Genomic DNA, 25053 nt, shown 5'->3' on the forward strand with positions numbered 1-25053 from the left:
AAGAGAATAGCATGATTATAAATTCAAGTTTTAAAGGTAAATTGAGATTTTTAGTCTTTCAATAATATTTATGTAAACTTGTGTTGTTGTCAAATTGTGGATTCCAAATCACTGTTTTGAGGAAGAATGTTGGCAAAGCAGAAAAACGAGTGTCCTGGTGATCATACAGGATGTATGCAGTGTCTGCAGTGGTAGATTGATGGTTTTTTTTAATGATGTTTAGATCATGTAAACTACAGAAAAAATGTTGCTAGAGGAAAAAAATAAAAGTAATCTGTAAACTAAACTAAAAGTTTAGTTCTTCAGTAGTTTTATTAGCACCTTCATGTTTGCAAACACATAATTTTCATGCTGGACATGGAAAAAGAGTTACATCTGGGATTCTGTGATTAATGATAGTGTGTGTGTGTGTGTGTGTGTGTGTGTGTGTGTGTGTGTGAGATAAACATAGATGCTAAATATCTCAAGTATGTGAAAATACCTCCAGTCAAATGTATCTTAATATTTTTTTCTTTATTTCCCTACCTATAGGAAAATGTCTTTATTTCTTGCAATAAAAATGAAACTGTACATTAAGGAAGTTTACAACACATACTGAGAGATGTACTAGGCCAGAAAAATTGACTGCCTTTAGAATAGGTAATCCTATTAGAAATAAGCTGAGATTTCTAACAGAAGTAATGAAATATAACAACAGATAGGTGAATGGAGTTTTTAATAGTACTTTTGGGCTGTTTAAAATGTATTGAAATAGAGGATTGGATAATTCTGGTTTATATACTATATTGGATACCTGATGAGCAGTATATTGTTAAGTCTTATTCTGTGTTTAAGGTTTGTATGTATTGGTATGTCTCAAGATTCTTTAGCATTCCTTATTTTAATTAGGCCTCATTTATAATTTTCTCAGTTCTGAAGCTTTCTGTTTCACAGTTTTCTTTTTTTAGGGTTTACATGAGCCAGGCTTCATTGTCCCATATACTGAATTGCATATACATGATGGGAATGCTCAGTTCTGTGCTGTCCACAGCAAAGACAGCACAAGAGACTGACATTTCCAGGTCTTTCATTTGAGACAGCAATGCTTACTTACATGGGCATTATATCACTATTCTTACTCCTTTTTTGCTAGTGTTTCCAGAAAGTATGTATTAAAATATGTTTTATCAATTAATTGTCTTCTGTTCCCACAGTCTATTAGCTTTGGATTTTGGTGATCATCTCCAAACCACTTCCTTGTAATACTTCGTTGTAAAATGCTTCTCCTGGTACTCTACTTTTCCCTAGTTCTAACAGTTGTTCCCATATGTTTTCTTGGTACCTCATCTGTTTTGTTTTCTTTTTTTTTTCTGTGAAACAGGTTTTTTTTGTAAGGCAAAGAACTGTCTGCAGACAACTAATTGCTCTTTCAAACCAGGGAACTGGGCAAGACCATTTAGCATTAATGTAAAAAAAAGCAAAATATAACTTGGTTTACAGCTTGCAGATTTTTAATCATTAAAATAAATGCTCAGCAGACAGCAGTAAGTCTACAGGTGTAGGCACACAGTAACAAGTGCTAATATTTTCATTTTTTGTCATTAAGTTTTTAAAGAAAACAATCTTAAAACTTCTTTCAATATGTTGTGTGTGTTGGAGAATGAGAGTAACCTTATAGTATGAAAAACACAAGTCTAAAAATGTCATCTATATTTTCATATAAAAGGCTGGAACCTTGATTTGGGAGGAGGGTCTTTCATTTGCTTTCATTTCAAAAAGCATGCATTCTTTTCTTTATATCTACTTAATACATAAAAGCCAAAATCTAGCATATATTGGTATAACCAGAGCAGAAATTCAATACAGCACTCTGATAAATATCTTACCTGATATATAGCTTTTTTGGCATACTATTGGACTAGGAAGAAACTGAATAAAGATACACATTTTAAAAATGTAGCTTTAGTACTGTCTGGGATTGTAACTTGCTTTTGTCTGATGCTTTCACTACTGCAGAAATGGTGTGGGGTTATTTACGTTAAGTCGTTTGGCTTGTTGAAAAAAAATATGCCCACACTCCTCTACTTAATGGGATTCTTTCCTCGTTGCAGTGCAAACGGCTGGAGCAGGAGCTTCATCATCTGAAAGAGCAGAACCAGACTTCAGCAAACAACACGAGACATATGACTGCTGAAAACAATCAAGAACGTGCTCTGAAGGTAAATCTCCATTTCTTCTTGCAGGCAAATTAAGGTTGTAAGCCCCTGGTGCCAGCTTTCTGGGCTGCATATATCAGTTGTGTACATTTCGGCAGAAGTGAGCTATGGTGTTTGCCAACAACTGCTTCTTTAAACACAGATACAGCACCCTTCTGTTATGGTTTTATTTTATTTTGCGTATGAAAGCAACAAGGAAAAAAAACCAAAACATATCCTCCAAATTATTGGGCTAGTAATTAGCACTAAATTCTTGAGATCTGTTCTTGCAATATTACATTGTGTAAGGTGATGAAAACTGCAACTATTTGCCTCGTGGTACCTTTGGAAAACTAATATTTTAAAGCATGGCTGTTTGATCTGCTCCCAGCAGTGTGTGCTATATTAATAACATTGTTGACCGATACTACTAGTGACCACATAGTTGATACTACTATTTGCAAAAGGGTAGCTACTTGGAATTGGGAGGAGGAATAATAAGTCTTGTCAATAAGAATAAAAATGAGCAGAGAGGCAGGAGAGGGTCAGAGAAAGGACAGTGTAAAGTGACAGGTTATTGCTGCTTTGAGAAAGGGAAATTGTAATGTCAGTGGAATTGATAGCTACATACCCTGCAATCTCACCGCTAGCCAGGATAAGAGACTGTGCCAGGTAAGATGTGCACACCTCTTCAGCCACTTTATTCTTAAAAATCTCTTTTAATAGTAGGGATACAATACAAATACAGAAGTTACTCTGTTTATACTGTGCTGTCATTCTAAAACTGTTTGATTTAGACAGTAAGATCCAAAGGTATCTCATTTATAGATAGATAGATAATCCTCTGCCTCCTTTTTTTTTTTTTTTTTTTATTTTTTTATTTGGGAAACATCATTATACATACAACAACTTGACCTAAGAAAATTATAAGAATAAAAGTAAATCCTTGTGTATTTTGACATTTCTCAGTAAGAAGAATAATACATATAATAATAGTAAAGGGAGAGAGGCTGTATATTCCATGGGTTTATAATTGCCATCAAAATCTACGGTGAATGCTGCAAAATCATTTGAAATACTGAAAGCAGATGACTAGAAATGGAGATCATAAATATTCAGGGATGTTTCTGACTGCAATAACAGCATTGTTTTAAATCTGGAGTCACTAAAAGTTAGTGCTTCCCAGTCATGCTACTTACTGAACATAGTACTGTTTTTCATTAATTGCATGCTGGCTCATTTTTTTCTGTGTCATTGAAAATATTGTGCAGAGAGCCTTTCTGCTAGAAAAAAAGTTTTATTTAAGCTACGCTTTTTGCATTTAATATTGTCTGACATAACGCTTAGAGAATAATTATATTTTCAGAGCAAGAAGTGATTTGATAGTTCAGAGCGTTACTAGGATTTCATTCTAAGCCTGATATTGCTCTCCCAGCACCTAATCTTTAAAGAATTTCATTTCTGACTGTCACAGGAATTTTTTTATTTTTCAAAGTTAAAGGTTAATTGATCATAGTCTCTTAGAGATGAGAGTCTGGGGAGGAAAAAAAAGACCACTTTTCAATTTTTTTAAGTTGAACTTCTTTAATATTGTAACACTATTGGTAGAGTTTGTCTCAGTTTATATTACTTTTGCCTACAGTGAGCACAGGTCCTTTGGAATATTTTTTAAAAGGCCAAGTTGTATTCTTGACCTTGAAAAGTTTAAAACGCCCCAATGAAATATTGCCAATAGTAGTTAGCTTCGATATACAGCACATGAGCATGCATCCTGACTTCATGTAAATGAAAAGCTTATCACCCACTTTTAGTGTAGCCACAGCCTGGAAAACTGATGTGTGGTAAGGATGAAAGTCATGTCAGTGACTCGCTCAGGAGTGGGTTTGGTCGCGGGTGCCTGGGGCGCTGCTGCTGCTGTCAGGGGCACAGCTCCCAGAGAAACATCAGAGCTCTGTGACTGGTCACACACGTCCCCTGTGAAACCCTCGTGTTCTTGGCTGTCACCTCCTGCCTCCTGTATGCACTCAGGAGCTCTTGCAAGGCTGCATGCAGAGTGCATGTACAGACCCAAGCATCCTGTCTTGCCCCCTCTCCACTTCAGAGCACCCTCTGGACATCTGACCATTTTCAGAGAAATAGGACATGTCATTTGTCTCTGTACAGGGTAAATATCAGCTCAACTTTTATTGTCACCATAATCCAAGGAATTACATTTATTTTAACCACCTCCACATGCAAGCTGGGGAACTGTGCTTGTATGACAGGTATTATTAACCTGTCCAGCAGAAGGAGTCCAGGTATTTCTTCTGAGCCTGTTCGGGACAGTTTGTATCAAGGAAATTGTTTTTTTTAAAAAAAACCTGTAATTTTCCCTATTCTCTTACACTCAATTAATGTTGAATCAATCTGTTTTTTCAGTTTGGCCAAAGATGTATCCTCAGGATGAGGAATTTGATCTGCTTTAGATTTTCTTAAAGGAGAAACAGAAGTGTAAACATCAGTTGTGGTGCAGGGATATTTGCAGTCTTAACTGGATAAAAATAAGGTAATCAGGATCAGCTAGATTAAGGATGGTGTGAAAGTTTGTGATAAAAGATGAGATCATTACCTCTGTGGGACCCTGAAATACACTTAAGAACAAAACCCAATGGCTACTTTGGTTTCTTTTTTACTTTTTAAAATCATCTCACGGTAGTGAGTTGCTTGGAAGGAAAAAAGTGTAAGACTAATCCACAAGAAACCTGTTTCATTCCACTGATGTTAGGGTCTATTAGGTAAAATGAGCTACAAGGTTTCAGGTTTATTTTTGATATATGAACTCACAGGGCTTCTGCCACCCTTCACTGAGGGAGTAGCCATCCATAGTCAGGAGTGAGGCAAAGAGGGAGGGAGACACATTATAACTATGGGAGGTGGGTGGTGGCAGTAATTTGGCTAGGTTCAGGATCTGGAAATCAAAAGGATGATATAAGCACTCTTTTTCAGATTTTTGTTTTTGCACATTTAGATTCCATGTCACACCTGAGGATAATGTGAGAAATAAACTGTATCACACAGAAGGCATGCGGTGCACATTGTAACATGCTATTTCATCTTACTGTGCCATATAACATCTTTAATGAATCTCTGCCTACATATTAGTAGTATGTGATTTAAATTTTCCATATTTAATGTATTTATTGCATAGAAAATTCCTTATAGTACTATGGGCCATCCAACTCCACAATGCCAAACTGGCACCCCTATTATAATATTCTTATTGGTCATAGGGGATTGTATTAATTGACTGAAAAGGGCAATTTCAAATCTTCCCTCCAGGCAATGCCCACAGCTGCACAGAGGTCATGCAGAGAAGCATGTGGGCCCCTATTTCCATAGTTAAAGTAAAATAATCCTCTTATTTGTGAAACCATTTTTTAAAATCTCTTATTATATTTCACATTGAATTATAGCTAAATCTTTTTGGGATAATTGCTTCCTAAGGGTCTATACATTTGCGCTCTTAGTACATTTTCATAAAATAAGATCTGAGAGTGCTTTGCAGTTCTAATGTGGCAGGGTCTATATGTAAGATTATTCATTTTTGCTAATGTGGCAGGGTCTATATGCTTTGATTATTCATTTGCATAATTACCATTTGGTCTCTACTGATTCTGATAAATATATTCTCATAATACACAGAAACAAGTGATTCAATTGAACATAGAAAAGTAAAGAATTGCTACTTTTTCATTATTTTTCAACTATTCATTCAGTTTCCTGTTGTTCACTTTGCCGCGTGTAATTTTCGAATTCAGAGTTTTCACTAACACATTTTTTTCTAAAGAAAAGTAAAAATTTTGCCAGTGTACATGTCCTCTTTACTAGTGGAAGAGGAATAGGAAATCATTCTTGTGAAACCAATAACTTAATGTGAAATTTCATGGAAAATGTTTAACTGGATTTGACTGAAATAGAGATAGGAAACTTTTTTCTTCTTTCCACAGGCCTTCTTCATTTTGTCATAATTTACTTTATAGATCACAAAGACATACTAATTTTATTCTCAAGGCAAACTTTTGAAATTAAGCGGACTATTTCATGGTGATATACAAATCAGATGCCCTTTGCTGACTAAATGAGGTTACTCCATCCAATTATGATGTCATTAGAACTTGTAAGGGTTATTAATCTCCTTCAGAGCTGTTGAGATGTTACATCTTTTGATGATTGGCTTTTTTGTGATGTCTGCCTTTCTTTTTAGTTGTGATTTTTTTGTAGAATTTATCCCACATGTTTTCATAGTTTTATTAAGAATATAATAAATTTAGAGTTACAGCCGAGAAAGTGACCTGAAGGAGCCATCAGAAGTTTGTCTACAGTAGTGTCATAAAGCAGCTGTGCCTGGGGTCATCTATCTGCTTTCTGCTGACATGTAAGAAATAGGTCAAGGGCAGGAAATCCACAATGTACAGCAGTTTGGTAGTTATTCCCATGATGATACCTGGGAAGAAGCCACTCTAGAATAATTAATTTAAGTATTTCTTGATGCCTTTGAAAGATTGTATGAAGTTCTTTTTGATTCCCAGAATTTCCCAGATCATTAGAGTAGAAACCATTGTTCCATACCTGCCTGACAACATCAACCACAGAAACAAGTTCAGTTGACTGGTCAACCTGTCATCCATGAAGGACATCATCACAAGACATTCTGTTATAAGAGCATAAAAAAATTTGCAAAAGCTTTAACATGAAGTATAAAATGTTTGCTACTGTTGAAAAGCACATGCTATTCATGCTATTGAGGCATACAATATTAACTATGGGGAAAAAAAGTCATTCTTTCAGATGATGTGGCCTTTATTTGCAAAAACTAAGTAATTCTAACTGGTTTTAGGTTTGGTGCTTCAGAGCTGAAGTTTCATCAGTTTAGAAGTTTAGAGCTGGTTTATGGCTATAAAGCCTCTTATTTCAACATGCTTTTGAAATGAAATCCAGGGAAACATCTCTGAATCAGTGATGGGAAACCAAGAGATTTTAGATAGAAGAGATCTCTTCTATTCAAGTTCCAGTTCAGCATATAATTTTTACATTTTAATAGTTATTAATTTCATCCTTTCATGTAATTTTACATGGGGTACTAAAGATCACGTTAATTCATTGGACAGCTGGAATGTGAGTTTGGAGTGTGTCAAGGCTCAGCCACATCCAGTGCACCACCCTGCCACCTTCAGCTGCTGTGACTGCTGTGCTGGAGTCACTGCAGTGCTGATGGAAATCAGCTGCTGGTTTGCCTGGATGGTGCAGCTGACAGAAGAATGGCTGTGTTGTCCCGTGGTGAGATGGGTATTACACCTTTCTTCAGCTCCTAGCTACAAAGTAACTAGACAGTTGGTATTGATCCAGCTGTCCCTATGGTGTTATTTTTTGGTACAGATCACTTTTTATTTAGAGTGGTTGGTTTTTGGTTTTTTTCAATGAAGCACCTCAGCAATATTCTTATGTTGGACAATCCACCCTTTTCTCTCACATTTAGTTATGAATTCCTCTGGCCTGTGTTCATGGTCCCCTCTGGATCTAACAAAACAGCAACCTGTGAAAGCTCAGCTCAAGAGCTCATTTTGTGGAGTTACCCCAAAAGCGGTCATGCTTTTCATCCTGGATGTCATGTGCTGCTATGTAGAAAAAAGGACTGCTGTCACATTTGCAGATGATTTTATAGGTGCGTTTGAAGATAGAATGCCAGCTCATATTGGAAATGGAAGGGGTGAAGTAGATTGCAGATGAGTCTCTCAGTGAGAGGTGATACACTGTACCCTTGCATTTACTTACGGTCTGTAGCTGTTTTTCTGAAACTTAAGGAACACTTCAGGACCAATGGGAATAGTTAACAGGCTTCTTGGGGGTTATCTGCAGCAAATAATAAATTGTTACAGCTAACCCTGAAAGGTTCTTTGTGCTATTCTTCCAATAACTTAATGGGGATAAATACAACAGGATTTTTCGAAGTAAGCTGCAGTTTCTAACTTTGTGCAAGAGCTGTTTCAGTTTCTTCTCCTAAGAAGGATTCCTCTTACTCAGCTTTCAGAAGAATTGTTCAGCTTATAGAAAGCCATAATTAATTCCTTTCTCTGGCTAGTACCTGTTCTAACACAGGATGTGCCCTCATTTAAATGCCTGGGCAATGTGAGAGAATAATTTGCTACCCCATCAATAAAACTTGTTATAAAACACATGAGGTCACTATTAATTTTTAGAGTGGAGGTCTGACGAAGTTTTGATGCTTAAATTGCTTTTAATTGCATAGTGGAGGTAAAAATAAAAGAGTAGTAAAACTTGGAGCATGCCGCTGACAACCTGGACATGAATAAGAATGCACAAACATTTTTCTTCCGTTGCTGCCTCCTAGACACTTTATCAGACAGGGTAGACACAGTTGCAATCTTAATTGCATTGAACAAAGCCTTTGCTTTTGCTGCACCCAGAAACACTTAATCACAAGGTCTTAAAGTATGTCACTGAGGTTAGACACATGTCTGTTCAGCTCTTATCCATGCTAGATGATTAGTCACTTTATGGCTTGGTGTTATTAAATAGCACCATACACCTCAGAGGATATCAGTGTGAGCTGCTGCATCATGCCATAAATGAACACTAAAATCAGGCCACAGAAACTCCTGCAGAAGTAATTCTGTCCATGTTCCACTTGGATAATAATTTTCTGCATTCATTTCTCTTTAAGTTACAGTGTCTCCAAAAGCTATTGCTCCAGACTCTAACAGCTAGCCCGCCAAGTTAACTGTATTTCTGGAGAGAAAGAAAATAACTCATATAATCCTACAGTGAGAAAAATGTGAGCACTTGTTGAGTGGTCTTTAAAGCAGTCATTTGAAGTTTCCTTCAACCCAATTGTTCTTTTGATCCAAATTGCATCATTCAGGGCTGGAGATCCTCATGGGATGCCTCAAAGGGTTTCTCCTTCATCTGCTGTCATATACTTAGGAGTGTAACAGTTTGATTATGTGTATCCCTTATAGGCTAATTTAGTGTGTGTGTTTGACCATGAATTAGAAATTTGATATACCAGTATTACAATCAGGGACCAGTTTTATCAACTGTTTTTTTTAGCCATCGAACCTAGGTAGTAGGCTTTATTTACTTATATAGATTTTGAAAGAAAGTTGTCCACAAATGCAGTAACATTCTTAGTCTCCTCCCATCTGGTAGTTAATGTTTTAGCCCTGTTTGATTGATACATTTGACTTTCTGCAAGCTTTTTCTGTACTGAGTTACACTGCCACTTGGTCTTACAGTTTGAGGGGTGCTACATTTCAGTGTTCTGCAGCATTTTTGGGGTTTTGTCTAAACTCTGTTAAAGGACTGCAAAACTGGAACAGTTTATGGGCCTGGGTCAGATCTCAGATCTATGTATTCTATAAATAAGTATTCTGAAATAAGGAGATGTTCTAAAGTTGTAGAAGATGAAGCAAACTATGCAGGTATCCCATGGACAATTATGAAGCTGTCTGCTACCTGCTCTTTTATTCCTTATCTCCACAGAGGTGACAGCTATGCCTTAAACCTGTGATTAAAAAATGGTGTGTTGGAAAATACAGTGAAATTCATCAGTATCTTTAGAATAAAAATCACAGAGTCTGATACATATGCAAAACGTAGAAACTACAGTCATGTTAGGAAAGCTGCTTATATGTGTTCAAAAATGTGTAGATGTGGTACTTAGAGTCATGGTTTAGTGGTGGACTTAGCAGTGCTGAGTTAATTGTTGCACTTGACCATAGACATCTTTTCCAACCTTTACGATTCTGTGATGATTCTCTGATTATAGGGAAAGGTGAGTTCTTACAAAATCAGAAACTCTAACTGTAGTTATAATCTGTGTTGCCATCTCCAATGGTATAATTTGTCACCCCAATTCTGGGTTCATTTTTCCTTCCTTCTGCCCAATACCATGTCAATAATAGTACTGCTGTGAAGCTTTGTGAGTTCTGAGGAGGTGTCATATTGCTGCACTTCAAACAGTTGTGAAAAAAAGTATTTTACTTTCCTACTAGTGTGGACCTTCATTTCAGGATTACATGGATCAGGAGTTACAGCCATATGTTCATCTAATTCTAAAGCAACCATGAAGCCAAATGTATCAGACTTAATATAAAAAACTAGGATTCCTTCCTTCATTTGCCACTTTCAGATACTATGAAACACATTTCCAAATCAAATTCAGAGATTCTGAATCTGAACTTACTTTGTACATAAAAAAGTAACTGCTTTCTGCAATGCTTAAAGGTGGCTTTAGCATCATTTTTCTACTAATATTATGCTTAATCTGCATTGGCACAGTTTTCAAAATATCTAACAGCATTGTACCATAGTAAAATTAAAAAAGTACTGAAAATATTTAGCCAAGTTTTTTCATTCTTGAAAGTATTAAATGATACTAAATGTATTAAATGATGATGGAGATGAGATGTCAAATCTCATGAACGAAGAGGAGGAGTATCATGGTTATGCATTATATTTTATTTCATTAATTTGTTTCTTTCTCCATATGAGTTCTGTTACCCATGCATGTAGAAAGAAGTGGGGTAAATCTTAATTTTCAATATTTGTTTCAGTGTCATACCATACACTCTTCATTTTTTATGCTGCACAAGAAAATTATCCTCTTTTGTTTGAGCAGCAACAGTAAACAAAATCTTGAGCCTGGATGCATGATGACATGTGAGTTATTTGTCCTTCAATAAAACATATAAAAGGTAGTAACCTAAGCTCTTGTGCAAAAGACAACCTACAGGGTCATTAAATACCAAAGGTCTTGCTCTGACCCATCCATGACCTCCTTATCTGAAGCACCTCTCAGAATTGATAGAATCTACTTTAGATCTTGGGTACAGGAAACCAAAGATAGGATAAAGGATCAATATAAACATTTCAGAATTTTAGATATTTACTAAAAAGGAATATTTGGCCTTTGTATGTTTAAGTGTATCCAAATATCTGTTCAGAATTGGAGGACCCTTTCCTAGCATTTTGTATACAAGAAATCAAATGAAGTGTGCTGCGGAGTAGAAGTGGGGCAGATGCTGAAGGAAGACACTGAAACATTAGGTCTTGGTATGGTTTTAAAGCTGCAGAATGGCCTTGATTCAGAAGCTTTGTTTGCTATTATTTATAGTTTTACTGCAGTCTGGATTTCTCTCCTGATCCCAGGTGAGCACCTTTTGGTTCTAGAGTGAGATGAATCCAAAAGTGTCCATGTCTGAAGAGTGCAGCTCGGTACTTAGCCGTCACTTCCTCAGATGAATCAGGAATCATTTTGCCTATCCTGTTTAATTCCCATCTATTTATTTGGTCTGGTGCAAAGACACATTTTTGATGTTAGTGCACTTGTGCTTCTTTTGCCCATAAATAAGAGGAAAGTTCTGATTTGACTCCCATGCAAGTGGCCACACAGAGATGTAATGGAAAAGTGACTTTTGCTGTTCACACCATCAGGTTCCAAGAGGAAGAGATGTCCTCCTGTTGAGCAGTAGGTGTGCAGTTCTACCCGAGCAATATGCAGGTCACCAACAAAATGCTTGAGGACCAGAAATAAAAGTGGATGAGGATGTATTGTGAACTTTTTTTCCTTCTATAAAAGTGGGCTCAGTGGAGTAAAATCTTTCTCATCTCTCTTCCACGGCTTTCCTCATTTTGGATTTGTATTTTGGAGTGGTATCTGGACTTGGGCTTTTCTCTAGGAGTCAGCTTTAGTGGAGTGAGCTGTATGTTAGAGGTCAAGTAGTAAATTTGACAATTTGCTAATTCTGAGTTTCCAGACCTTAACCTTAAAAAACCCCTGTGCAGACACCCTGGTGTACTACCTATTCAGGGCTAACACAAGCACAGATAGAACTGGACACATGATTTAACATGTTTTTTTATTATTTGAAGTCTCGCAATGTGTAAAGTAAGGTTCAGCAGAAGTATATCAATTTATTAAGACTTCAACTCAGCATATATTAGGTTTATCTTAATATTTAGAAACACTGCATGACTAGCTCTGTCATGTAGCTGAATCAAAATTGTTCATTACCATTGCAGAAAAAAGGAATTGTTCACTGAAAAAGCTCAAAGAACATCTGATTTCAAATTGTGTTTGCAATTAAAATTTTAAATTTTTCGTGCCTCCAAAATTCAGTCATCTGTGTTGTTACTTCCAAAATTCAGCCTCTCTTAATGGCAAGATATACATCTCTTACAAAGAAGAAGGAATGGAGAGGTAAAATGAGAAAAGAGCTGTCTTTAAACTTTGGGTAGGAAGCTGAAGTAAGCAATGCAGTTGTGTAATAGTGAATAAGTGTATATTACATTGCTTGAACATGGTATTAATGTGTATTGGTGATTGTATTAAGCTACTGAGTAGCCAAATTTGCAATTTAAAATTAAACACAGAGACCAAAATATCATTTTTAGTTAGATTCAATATGTAAAGAAATCTTCAGGGGCTTCATTTTCTGAACTGTGTAGATTGATACTGGATTTTTCATCTCCAGAACCAATTCTCCACTGAAGAACAGATGCCATCTTTCAGTTTTACTAGACGCGTTTAGATTCCATACAGTTTCACAAATTCCCCATTTCCTTGTGGATCACAGTCAAGATGACTATTTCAGTGCTAGTTTGTTTGTTTATTAAAGGAATACCTGCTATGCTTCAGGCATTATTAAGCTGGTGGTCATGGTATGACCAGCACATAGAGTTCATTGTTTACAAATACTTTGACCACACATTGAAAATTGGGAGGTTTTCTTTTTAAAAAACCAATACCATTTCAACTATTTTTTTACATTAGCAGTAGCATTTGGACCCAGTTTCCAAACACTGAAGCTGATCTTGTACATATCTGTCTATAGGGCAGATTCTGTGCACACAGACATGTCACAGTGACTGCTGGAGTGTAGTTCTGCTGACAGTAATAGTCATTGTTACAGCATCTAAATTTTGAGGAAAAAATGGATGCTTTCTTGCTTTGACCTTGTGAATTCCACGTGTCCTTAATGGGACTATGTCCCAAATCTCTGAAGCCTTAGGGTATTTTGCACATGTAGACTAGTAAGAAATAGACAGAGATCAGAGGAAGTTCTGTTAAAATTTGTTTTTGTAAACTAGCTGTCTTACATGATACAACAAGACCTGGTAAGAGTACCTTGATGCTTTGCTAGTTCTTTCACAAGAGCTCAGGCCAGGAGACATCTTAACAGGAAAAAATCCTTGATGTAAACATTAAAAAAATCTATTATCCTTTCTCAGGATAATAGAGAAACATATCCCTTCAAAACCTTTCCCCACTAAAGCTCATTAAGATCATCTCTACCTTAACTATGTTTCTTAGTGAGTTCTTTAGATCTGTAATCCTTTACCCCATCTTCTGAAAAGATGAAACTATTTAGCACAGGTTTCTAGTTTAAAAATGGAACTCTGTTTGCTCTACTTTTCAGTGGTGCTTACTCCAAGTAAATTATTTGAATACATTGCTTGTCATTTAGATGCATTTCGAAGACCTGAAGATATCAAACCTTTTCATTGCACTTAGTCTGGAGGAGAAACCTAGTGTACCAAGTTGGGGTTTTTTTGAAGGATTTTAACCATTTAAGAACATAACATAAAATTGACTGGTTTTAGTTGGTTATCTGTTCCTATTTCTTACAACTGAATAGCAATTGTTGGAGGATAGAGTGGCTGAGTGACTGGGAAGAAAGGGACTGAAACCCGGGAAATGCTGTTGATAGCTCCTTCCCTTTGGAATTGCTGTGTAACAGTAACAACAAAAACACTCCTTCTCCAAATTAGATAAAATAAAATCTGTTTATCTAGCCTGTGAAATCTGGGTGCCAGCTTTCAAGCAGATGACGTTTTAAGCTCTGTAGATGCTAAATCCTGAAACATTTGGTCTAGAGACAAAAAGCTGATATCAAATACAGCATTACTGCTAGACATAGTAATGGTGTATGTATGCTGCATTCACACAAAATAGGGAGATGATTGCTTTTTTGTATGTTGCTTAGGGTTTTTTCTTATGTTAGAGTATTAAAACAGATATTAAATTTTATCATTAATGCAGTGCGTGGTCTCTCTTCAAATCCCCTTAATTACAGATTGACTCCAAGGATTACACAGCATGGATTTTAATTTTAACTGAAACAAAAAGAAAAGCTGCTTAAAAATTATTCTTGCTGAGTGACTTGTTGGACCACAAAACAATTTTAACATCTTTTGACAAGTGTTGTCAAATTTAAAATATTAGAGCTGAGTTCACCTTCAAACTCCAGTTGTATCATGTCTACTTCCCAAATAAAATGTTTTATTAACTTTGTCCTCACAAAGGAATGTCTGCTTCTCACATTTTTGTTTTTTCAGTTATTTTTTAGGAGAAAAAGACTCACAGTCTTGCTGAGATGTGTTTATGTTTGAAGAAAGTGACATCAGACATCATATTTCTTTTCTTTGGTAATTAGAGAAAAATTACCAGGCAGAGTCGATGTAGGAGCAACATACGTATTTCACACTCTTGCATTGTTTCCTTTCTGACCCCTATCTTTAGAGCTTAAAACTCTGAAAGCTTCATTCTGTCCTGAAACATAGAATAGCAGGTCTGAGTCCAGAAACAACATTTTCATAATTTGGGGCCTAATCCAGTAAGCCTCACACAGGAAGGTACTTCTGTAAGTACCTATTATTCCTCTGAGTAAAATCAGATGATCAGGAATCAGTTTTTCATCAGTTTCTTCTGGGGTTTCTTTCCCCCATTTCTTAAAGGACAAAATCAGCTTCCCAGTTTGTTTCATCAAGTAAAACTCAATTGTCACAGCTTATTAGTATTTTTTGTAGCTTTATGTTATATCTCCTCCTTGTTCTTTAAGACACACACACACAAAAAAAAACAACGTTGCTCTCCAGGGCTGCATCAAATAACTGCCCAAAGCTAAGTGTACACAACTTCTTGTGAAGTAGACATAAATGAAAACACTGTCCTGTCTCAAAATGGGGATTCAAGTTTCTTGCTTTAAAAATCAGCTTGTTTTGTAAAAGAGTAATAACTTTGAATACAAAAGGCTGGAGGAATGAGAAATTAGCTTTTGGCCAGGAGGTCACCATAGTGCTGAGGGATAAATCTGTCACTGCTGTTTTGTAGTAGTTAGTGGTTTGATAAAGTTCCCCCAGTTCAGTTTGTTAGCTTAAAACATATTTCTGAGACTTCACAGATTTGCAGGTAAACATCACCATTATTGCTGCATCTTTTTATGAGGTGAAATTTTTGCACTTAAAAAGGGTTATTTCAACAAGCTTTTTTCTCCCTTTTTAGCTGTCTCTGTATTGTTGCTATCAGAATGTTCAGTGGTTTTCTCTATTATTATACTAGTGTACTTTTATTTTTAATGGATCAGATTAAATTCTGTTGCTTTACCAAGCATAAATCCCTCCTGTTTTAGCAGGAAGGTATTTCTAAAGCAAGCCAATGAAAAAGGTAATTTATACACAATATTGTTTGTTTTAATTTGTCTATTACGTGTAATAGTCTCAGTGGTATATGATTTTCGTGTCATGTGTGCTTAATGCAGAGGCCAGAAATAGCAACAAATGAGGTGAAATAGTGTGGTAATAAGTGTGTTTGTGTGTGTGATTTCTTCCAAGTATTTGTCAGGTAATGCACAACGCTGGGAGTGATGCTGGCAGCTGGCAGAAGTTTGATACTTTATATTTGCTGTGGTTACATTCTCTTGGCCAAGCTTTAAATGTATTATTGTTTAGATTTAATAAAAAAGTACACAAATTAGTTCATAATTTTTGTCAAAAACCAGATAAAATGGCTTAAAGGAAATAATGATAACTGATTTTCAGTACAAAGTTCAATTTTGCAGGTCACCTCTTGAGGCCTGTTTAATAAGATTGCGAACTCTTTTGAATGCCTGGTGAAGTTAACAGGGGATGAGGCGGGCTGTTCAGACAGATCCTTTAATAAATAACACCATCTCTTTACCACAGTGGACAAAATCTGGCAAAAAGAAAAATCTCACTTGTGTCCTAACAAAAATAAATGTATGCGTGAGCGCTGTCTGTCTTATGAAGTCGTTTGTGTTTGTTTAAGTTGGAGCACAGGACACACAGTAAGTCTGGTGTCTGGTTTTTGAAACCGGGGTGTGTAAGCGTCTATGTCAAAAAGAAAATCATCCTGGAATCTGAAGGCTGAGGCTGGGAAGAAAAATCATCCTTTACAATAAGTAAGACCTGATTTTGGTGTGTGTTAACTTTTCAGCAGTGTTGTATGTTTGCAGTGCATTTGCTGCTGGTGTAGAGCTCTGAGGGTTGTGCTGCTTTGAGTATAAGATTTCAGGATTTTTGCTGGAGCTGTATTTTGATATTTAGATTATAAACCAGTTCTGCGTTTTGGGGTGAGGAGTGTTGCTGGGGTTGTAGTTTCAGTCCAAGTGTAACCATCTCGGTGTTGTTTAACAGTTTTTCAGAATTAAATTGTAACTGTCAGTATCTGCTTCATTTTTGTTGATATATTACTTTTTTCTCTCCACCTGCATAAGGGAGTAGGGGCTACATCATTTCTGGAGATTTGTTCTGTTTTTTGCTTTCCATACTTTACCTAGTCAGTACTTCATGGCAGTTAAAAGGATGTGCTCTTTTCTGGAACAGCTAATTTACAAGCAAGTACTTTTTCACTTTTGTATATATTCTTGCACAATAATCAAAAACCCCAAGGTTTATTCTTTTGGTTTGGGGGATTTATGGCACTCTTTTGTTGTTGTTAAGTTTTTTATTTATCCTCTTATCCACTGGATTAAATCTCATTTCGTTATTGCAAAATCCCCTGACTGCCTTTTTAGTTGAACCTCAGTCATGAAAACAAGGAACCCTGAATTACATTTGAGGAAGGAAGTGTTCAACTTGAAACATAGTGCTTGCAGGTAAATCAGTGGACACTGAAAATAAAATAAAAAAAATTAGAAATAGAATGGCTCTTTATTTTATGTGACTGATTTGAAGTTGGCTACATCTGAAAAGGAATGAAAAAATGATCTCTTTGCTTGAGACTTGCCAAACAATGCTATAAGCTCCAAGTTATTTTGAGGTGGTGAAAGGTGAAACATTCGACATGTTCTTTTTGGGTAATGCTTTAAAAAAGAGAGGGCGGGAAAGAGGCGTTGCCACATCAGAGTTAAGGGTGTTTGTGGTTGTCCATGACAGCGCTCCAGTTTTAAAACACCTGTGTTTACTTTCCAGCTTTTCTCAATCGGCCTGAAAGTGGCCTAAGAATGGCACAGACAGACCTGCAGTGTGTCTGTGTTGCCTTTGCAACACACACACACACAAAAGAAAAGAAAAAAAGACAGAGATAAATCTCTTGTTATGCAGCTAATCATTAACAGCATTTTTGTGCCTAGCTGAAAACATTTTGAACTTTTCTAGATTTTTATAGTCCATCAGATAGTGCCTGTTTTTTTTTTTCCTAATCTATTAAGCTAAATTTTTATCTTTGCTACTTTATCTTTTAGCAAAAATAAAATAAGCTTAATGTTGTTTTGTGGTAAATAATAGTAGTGGTAAATAATAATAACAAAAATCAGTATTTTTGTTGCAAAGTGATATTTCATTCCAGTATTTGGAAATAAGTGAACCAGTGCTCCAATTTAAAAGCAAACAATAAAAAAATAAAAACAAAACAAAAGAAAAAAAAAGCTAGGCACAGCCCTCCCTTTGCCACCTTCCCTGAAAAAAGTCACCTTTTTTTCCTGTGTAGAGTTTTGCTTCATAAAATCCTAGTCTTTGATGTGTATTAACCTTCTGCAATGCTAATTTATGACATAAAGACAAACTGAGATATCACATTATTTCAGTACTTGCTTAAAAATTTGAAAATCATTTGTATGTCATTATTTAAGATATCCATCTTCTGATGAGAAGCATATTTTATACTACTGCTCCAAATTTATTTAGTATTACCTTTCAAATTTGTTCATGTTTTACAAACTTTCTTGGCTTTTTAAGAAGCCAAGTCCTTCACTTTTTCTAGTTTGTTTTTAATTGCAATTTATCTTCTGCCTTCTACTTCAGACAATATGTTCCATTCTTGTTTATAAAAATACATCTGCTTCATTATTACATTTGGTTTTCTTTGCAGATCATTCAGTATAGGTCAGGGGTTTTTTCCTGAAGGTGGGGGAAAAAGCAAAAGAAAATCAAAGAAAACACAGTACTGATACAGGAGCACATGTGATTTTTCCCCTAGACTGATTTCTTTTTCAAATTGTGAGTTTAATAGGTACAAAGTCAGTGTATGGGGATCAGCAATATGAAGCCCCTTAACCAAGATGCACAGCCTAACTAGAGCACAGTTGATTTAATACTGGTTGTTCTAACACAATGACTCGACAAAGCAAACTGAGAATGTGCCAAATCCTCTTCAGATCAGGAACCTCTAATAATCTGAGAAATTATGCCAGACTGATCTTTCTTGGCAGTACCCAGCAGAGCATCCACCTTGCCATGGCTTCAGCAAGGGGCAGGAACAGCAGCACGGGTGCAGCTCTGACAAAGCTGGCTCCTGCAAAACACACAGCACACTCTCAACTGACTGCAAGGAGGGGTGTTCAAAAAGTAAGGACTTTAACATTCCCATTTTTCAATGATTCTACAAGCAGATCTGGAGGATGCTCACCTGAATCTGCTCTGAACACAGAGAAGAGCTTGTGAGGTAAATCCTCACCCGAGTATCTGCACAGTTGTATCACCCAAGTCCTCATAGGAGTAGCATTCTTTCATAGCAGTAAAGGACATAAACCAGTTCCTTGGCTAAGAAATGGGAGGCACAGAAGATATAAGAGTTCACAGAATTTAATCCAGACTGCCCCAAAGGTAATTAAATTATATTTTTTTCAAAGATAAGGAAGTTGTCACATTTATTAGATTACCAGCTGTAGCTGTGTGTAGATGTGTTTTAAAATCAAGCTGGATAATGTCAGTATGTGAAAGAGGAAGAAAAAGCTTTCTGCATTAGAACTGTTTTTCTGAAGGCGATACTGCAGTATTGATAAGGAGACAAATATGGAGATAGTGTTCAAAATAAGTCTGAGTGGTACCTACCTCTCAAGACTTTCAATGATTTTTAGGTATCTAACCCTATTGAAATCCCATGAAGTACCTGTCTTGATCTACTTCAGGACCTCTATAAATCTAATGGTCTCTTCACTGTGTTACATGTCTTAAAATGACTCCCTGCTCATTCTAAAGCTGATGGTTAAATAAAAGCAAAATTCAAGATAGCAATTTTCTGGCAGTTAAAATTTGAATGTTTCTAAAAAACATTTGAAGTTTGGAATTGCCCTTATGAAATGTATATCCTTGTGACCATCTAGTTTTAGTATTACAGTACCAGTGAAATAACCATATTCATTGCAAGTGTAAGACAAAATCAGGTAACTATAAGAAAAGTCATAATTATGTGAGCTGTAGACGAATTGTCCTGCAAGGAATTTGTACACAAATGGGTACAAAGTTGTTCATGTGGTTGCTCAGACCAGGCATAGATGGCTTATGTCTGTTCAGCAGTGTTAGGATTATCAACACATGATACCTAGCATCTCACCTGGGAATACTTTCATAAAGATCTTGAAAAGGGCTTGTGTGGTCATTTTTAGCAAGTCTGCAAACAGGGTTTTGGTATCCCTCCTAAATTTGCCAGACTTTGGACTTTTTCTTCTCCTGTACTGTAATAGCATCAATATTGAGAGAACTCTTCTATTTTAGGACAACACAGCCAAAAAGGGGCAAATGCAGAAGTTACAGTCTCTTCAGCTTTCTGTTTTTTTATTCTAATCAAGAGTATATTTGATACCAGAGATCTTGTATATCTTGCTAACAACTGAAATATAACAGGTCACCCACTTCCATTTTGTCAAGGCCTGTATGCTGACAAGATTGCTTGTACCATCTTGCCTTTAGTCACTTTCTGATCCAGGGATAAGGAAACATCCTAAAGGTAGGATGTATTTTCATCAGCCTCAGCACCACTTCTTACCATGTTTTCTGGGGCTGTAACATCCTCAGAGGAGGAATGTCTGTTTCTACATGGACCATGTGGTGTTGTCTCACCTGGTCTTAATCAAGTCCAGTTGGAGGGAGGCCAGACAGTTTATTTGGCTTGTTTTTAATACATGTCAATAAGTGAGATTTGCAACTCAGTTCTTATTTGTAAACATCATCCAGTGCGTTTGGCTTCTCTGCTCAGTGGTTGATCTTGGGAAGTTGCTTTCTTAACCACCTGATACATCAGCTGCTGCCTCTGATGCTGTGCAGGAAGTTGCCACCTTCAAAGTCTTTACTGATATGCATACTTAATTTATAGAAACCGTGCGTGTTACGCTCACTGTAAAAACTCAAAAATTCATCTGCCTTTTTCACCTTTCAATCAGAGACTCTCAACATGAATGGGAAGAGATGGAGATGTTCATGTATGCTCATTAGGCCTGTGTTTGCAGTAATTGTATATATAATCCATGGGAAATAACTGTTTAAAAATGTCCTGGTTTGTAAATAAGAGGCTCATCTTCATCTTCTTGATGACCTTTCACTGTTCTGCTCTTTTTCTGTGTACCAATGTGACTGGAAGCCTTCTGTGGTCTTTAGATCTCAGTCTCCTGGAAAGAAATGATTTCTCAAGAGAACAGTGCATGAGACATGCTTTAATTTTAATATACTTTCAATATGGAAAAATAAATATTTTTTTTTTTAAATATCAAGGAAACAGGGCTTTTTAGCCACATTTCCCTAAGATAATGAGGGATATATGATTATGCAGTCCTTTTTTTTTTCATCTTTTGATTTTTAGCTACTTTCAGCCACATCTGACAGAAGGATAATGACTGGACCCAAAAGGGGGTTTCTCTCTTCTACTCAGTCACCAGTTTTTATGGAACTCCTAATGTCCTACTCAAGGGGAAGCTCAGGTGAACTTCATCAGTAGGCTTTACTGTTTGGTAGAAGGAAGCAGTGCAACAGGGTATCACTACTGTCCAAATGATGGACCAAAAATATTACATATATGAGCTGGAAGTATTTCAGTAGAAAGCTGTCCAGTGTATAGGTAGAATCCATTAATTTTATGTGGACATTGAAAGGAATATGAGATTGGAAGAGAGAGAGAGGCTTGTACAGAATAACTTAATTGATTGTTACACTGTTTTTAGAGAGATCCTTTTCCCCATGGAATTAAAAACATGTTAATGTCATTATAAACTGGTTGGTTGGTTGGTTGGTTTTTGTTTTCTTGTTTTATATAAGAAAATACTGCCTCCAGTAGCAGAACTGCAAGTTTTAAATCTATCAAGGCTAGTACAGCCATGAAGAGCTTCAGTCATGTCTATCCATTACTCTTTTTATGCTACATTTAAAGTGATGACATTAAGCCTTGAAAGAGTTTTAACTTATCAAATTAAAGTCTGTACCTTTCATTAGTTTCTAATGACATGAACATTAACTGATCCCTGGCAGTTTTGGGGGGAGTAGTGAAGATTAAAAGAGGTGACATTGAATTAAGTTGATGTTGAAAAGATACTGGCACCAAAACCACCTTTAAAAGTTTTAAATCCATTCACTTTTGTGGTCAAACATTCATTCAGTGGCATTTCTGACTTTGAAAAAACATTTTAAAAATAATTTAAAATATGTTAACAAAGTCAGAGAAGTGAGTCTGATTTTTAAATCTTAGAATAATATCACTTATTTGTCTTCAGAAGAATATCCCATTTAATATGGGGATACACATTGTTTAAGATTCACATTGTTTAAGTAAGTACTTTTAAACAGAAAGGTTCATAAAAGCAAAATGTAAAAATAAATCACAGAAATTCTGTCACACAAAAGAAAATGGGATATGAATAAATATTTATCTTTATTTTTATTCTTGCATTATGTTCTGTGCTTTCCATCTTTTGACTTACCTCTGAAAAATACATTGAGTTGCATTCTTCTCTCCCATGTTTCCATACAAATTATTACTTCTGTCTTCTCACATTTTATACCATACCTTCAACATCATTTAAGTTTCTTCTATTCCCCATTCTCAATTTTTTTTTCTTTTGTCTTTCTTCAATGGTTTCCTTACTTATCCTTCCTTTTTCTAGTCTGGGTGCTTGTTTCTTCCTCATCTGTCTCAGCCACTCCACTAAGACACCAAGAGCCTGACCATCCCCAAAGATCTTTGTCCCATGCTAAGAACTGTACCTAGCTACTGCTATTTTCCTGTGTGTTGGCTTTAGTTGTTCTGTGAAGCAGAAGGATTACTTCAGGTCTCCACTAGTCAAATGGAAAATGGATGACATGAGCAAAATGTGAAAAGCTCATTGGTAGCCTCTGGAGAAATATTGCATTCAGAGTTGACAAATTGCAGGGGATTTAAGGAGTGCATGATAGAGCAAGCAAATGGCCTTGCTTTCAGCAAAGTTATTCATCAGAACATTTTCCTTCCTTTCAGGAAGGCAGGTTATTCAGACAATAATTATGAGTATTGTGTATTTGCGCAATTGGACAATGTTATTACGTGCAAAATGCTACACTGAGGTAGCCAGTTCATCAAGAGTTAACCTCAGTTCTGGCATTTCTGAAGCAAGCATCTTCATTTACTCCCCTTTCCCCTGAAACAGTATGTTAACATTTTTCATTACAGGATCATGTGTGCTTTATTTCACAGCATTCCTGCTCCACACAGTATCCAGAGAACAGCCAATCAATATATTTTTTTTATCTTCTTTGTTCATTATGTGCACCAATCCCTTGTTTACTGGATACTGTTCAAACCTTTCCCTGAAAACAGAATTTTGAGCAACCATCATGGGGATTTTCTCTAGCATTCAATACTATAGAATACTAGGTTTAATAAACAATGATTTAATGTATTCTTGCAGAAGTGTTTTCTTCATACTGGGTGAGGAAACCAAGGCATGAAAAATCCAGGGTCAAAAGTACCCACAAATTTTGCATGCCTATTTAAGATGGACAAGATTTACATTTTAGAATATTTATCATTTTTAAATTCCTGACACTTAAGGCCAAGACCAAAAGATATTTTTGTGTCATTTAGTTTGCCTTCTGAATACCATAGGTCATTGATTTCACCAGTTGTCACTGTATTGAGGCTAGAAATTTCAGAGGTTTTAAAACCTGCTTTCCAGAAAGATGTCTAGGTCTGGTGTAAAAATTTCAAGAGGTGGAGAGACCACCATTTCCCTTTGATCATTTTTCCCAGTGTATCAAGTTGCCCTTACTCAACCAGATTAAAAATTCCTTTACATACTGTATTTTCTGTCCATTTATCAAGGGCAGTAAGAATCTGTGGCAACATAAAACTACTCCTTTCCTGATACTTGTTCAAAGTTAGCACATGTCCCCAGGGGTTTTTATAATCTGGACAGAATAATCTGAACCCCCAGGGTTTTTTATAATCTGAACAGTTCTTTCACTGTGTGCCCTTTTCTCTAGTGCTTGCATTACTGGTGTGGCTCTTTTCCCCATCTTCTCTGGGTTTTTATCACCCTTTTGTTTTCAAATTCTGACACAGATGCATTTTTATATCTTCGTTTCTTAGTGTCATATATAAAGTCAAGTCACTTTAATTGCTTCATGGTGATACTATTTTATTGTGCATGCACAAAAGAAGTTGCTTTTTCCCAGTTTTTTCACAGCATTGTACTGTCATCTTGCATTGAAGTTTCCTATCTTTATCCGAGTCAGCGTTTTCAGAATACAGTTGCTCTTACTTTTAAGCGTAGTCTGTGTTCACTTTTCTCAGACTGAGAGTTTGCATTTGGTTTTATTAAAATGTCCTTGATTTGAATACCCCCACCAAGTGACCCAAAACATTGTTTCATCATTGTTGTTTACTTATTTTATGTTCGTGAACATTTCTAGCTGTGTCTACCTGTTTCCACATTATTGAAGGATATGTTGAATAAGAGAATGCTATTGCTGATACCTGTGCAACCTTGCTAGTATTCTAGTAGTACTCAGTGACAGTTGCCTCTTGGAACACAGGGGATTTGTGAGGTTTTAACTTTCATTCCATTCAGAACCCACTAAAGAAATTTTTCTTGATGATGCGTAGTGATTTTTTTATCAATTTATTACATCTGACAAGTGCATGCCTAAAACATCACTGTACAACATCCCCTTCTAATTTCATCCAAGAAGAAAATCAAATTTGGGTGGCAAGACCTATTCTACCAAAAATGTGTTGACTGGGAATTATTATAGTCTTCCATTATAATCTGTATTAATTGAATCCAGTGTTTTCACTCATATGGCCCAGCTTTAATCCCACTAGTCTTTTTTTCTTTTTCCTATTGGCACATTATTAGTGCTCTTCCAGTCTGGGAATGTCCTGGTATTTTAACACTGCAACACCTAAAGTGAAAATTGTCTGAATTAATGAAGTAAGTGTAAAACTTATCCATCCTTAAATTCTAATAAACTGAAAGTGCTTATTCATTCTACATCAACTGGAACTATACCATCCTGATTTTTTCAAAGACAGACCACATATATACTGAACACGCCTGGCTTTCTTTTTTTTAATCATTTTTTTATTTACTTTCTACATGAAAAAGGAGCTGTACTTTTACTTGGTTGTGAGGTCACTTTTTTTATAGCCAGGACTATAAAGGACTCCCCAGTTTTCTATGATATTCTGCCATCCTTTTTTCTCTCAAGTATTTTGAATACTTGTTTAAGTATTTCTGTGCTTGTAAAGATTCTGGTTGCTTTTTCCCATGTGGAATTCAATCAGTTTATTATCACTTATCTCCAAGTAGATATCAGTATCTATTGCAGTGACTGATAC

General features: G+C 36.1%; 1 protein-coding gene across 3 annotated transcripts in view; it reads left to right on the forward strand.

The window, feature by feature from the left end:
- Positions 1 to 25053, forward strand: part of MIPOL1 (mirror-image polydactyly 1) — a 162475-nt gene that overhangs the window by 64115 nt on the left and 73307 nt on the right. For all 3 annotated transcript variants that reach the window (XM_015631290.3, XM_015631286.3, XM_015631287.3), the window contains one exon: positions 2091 to 2198. In XM_015631290.3, the coding sequence (XP_015486776.1) occupies positions 2091 to 2198 (108 nt within the window). The remainder of the gene's footprint in view (positions 1 to 2090; positions 2199 to 25053) is intronic.

The sequence above is a fragment of the Parus major genome, chromosome 5 (genome assembly GCF_001522545.3).
Source record: "Parus major isolate Abel chromosome 5, Parus_major1.1, whole genome shotgun sequence".
NCBI classification, from domain to species: Eukaryota; Metazoa; Chordata; class Aves; order Passeriformes; family Paridae; genus Parus; species Parus major.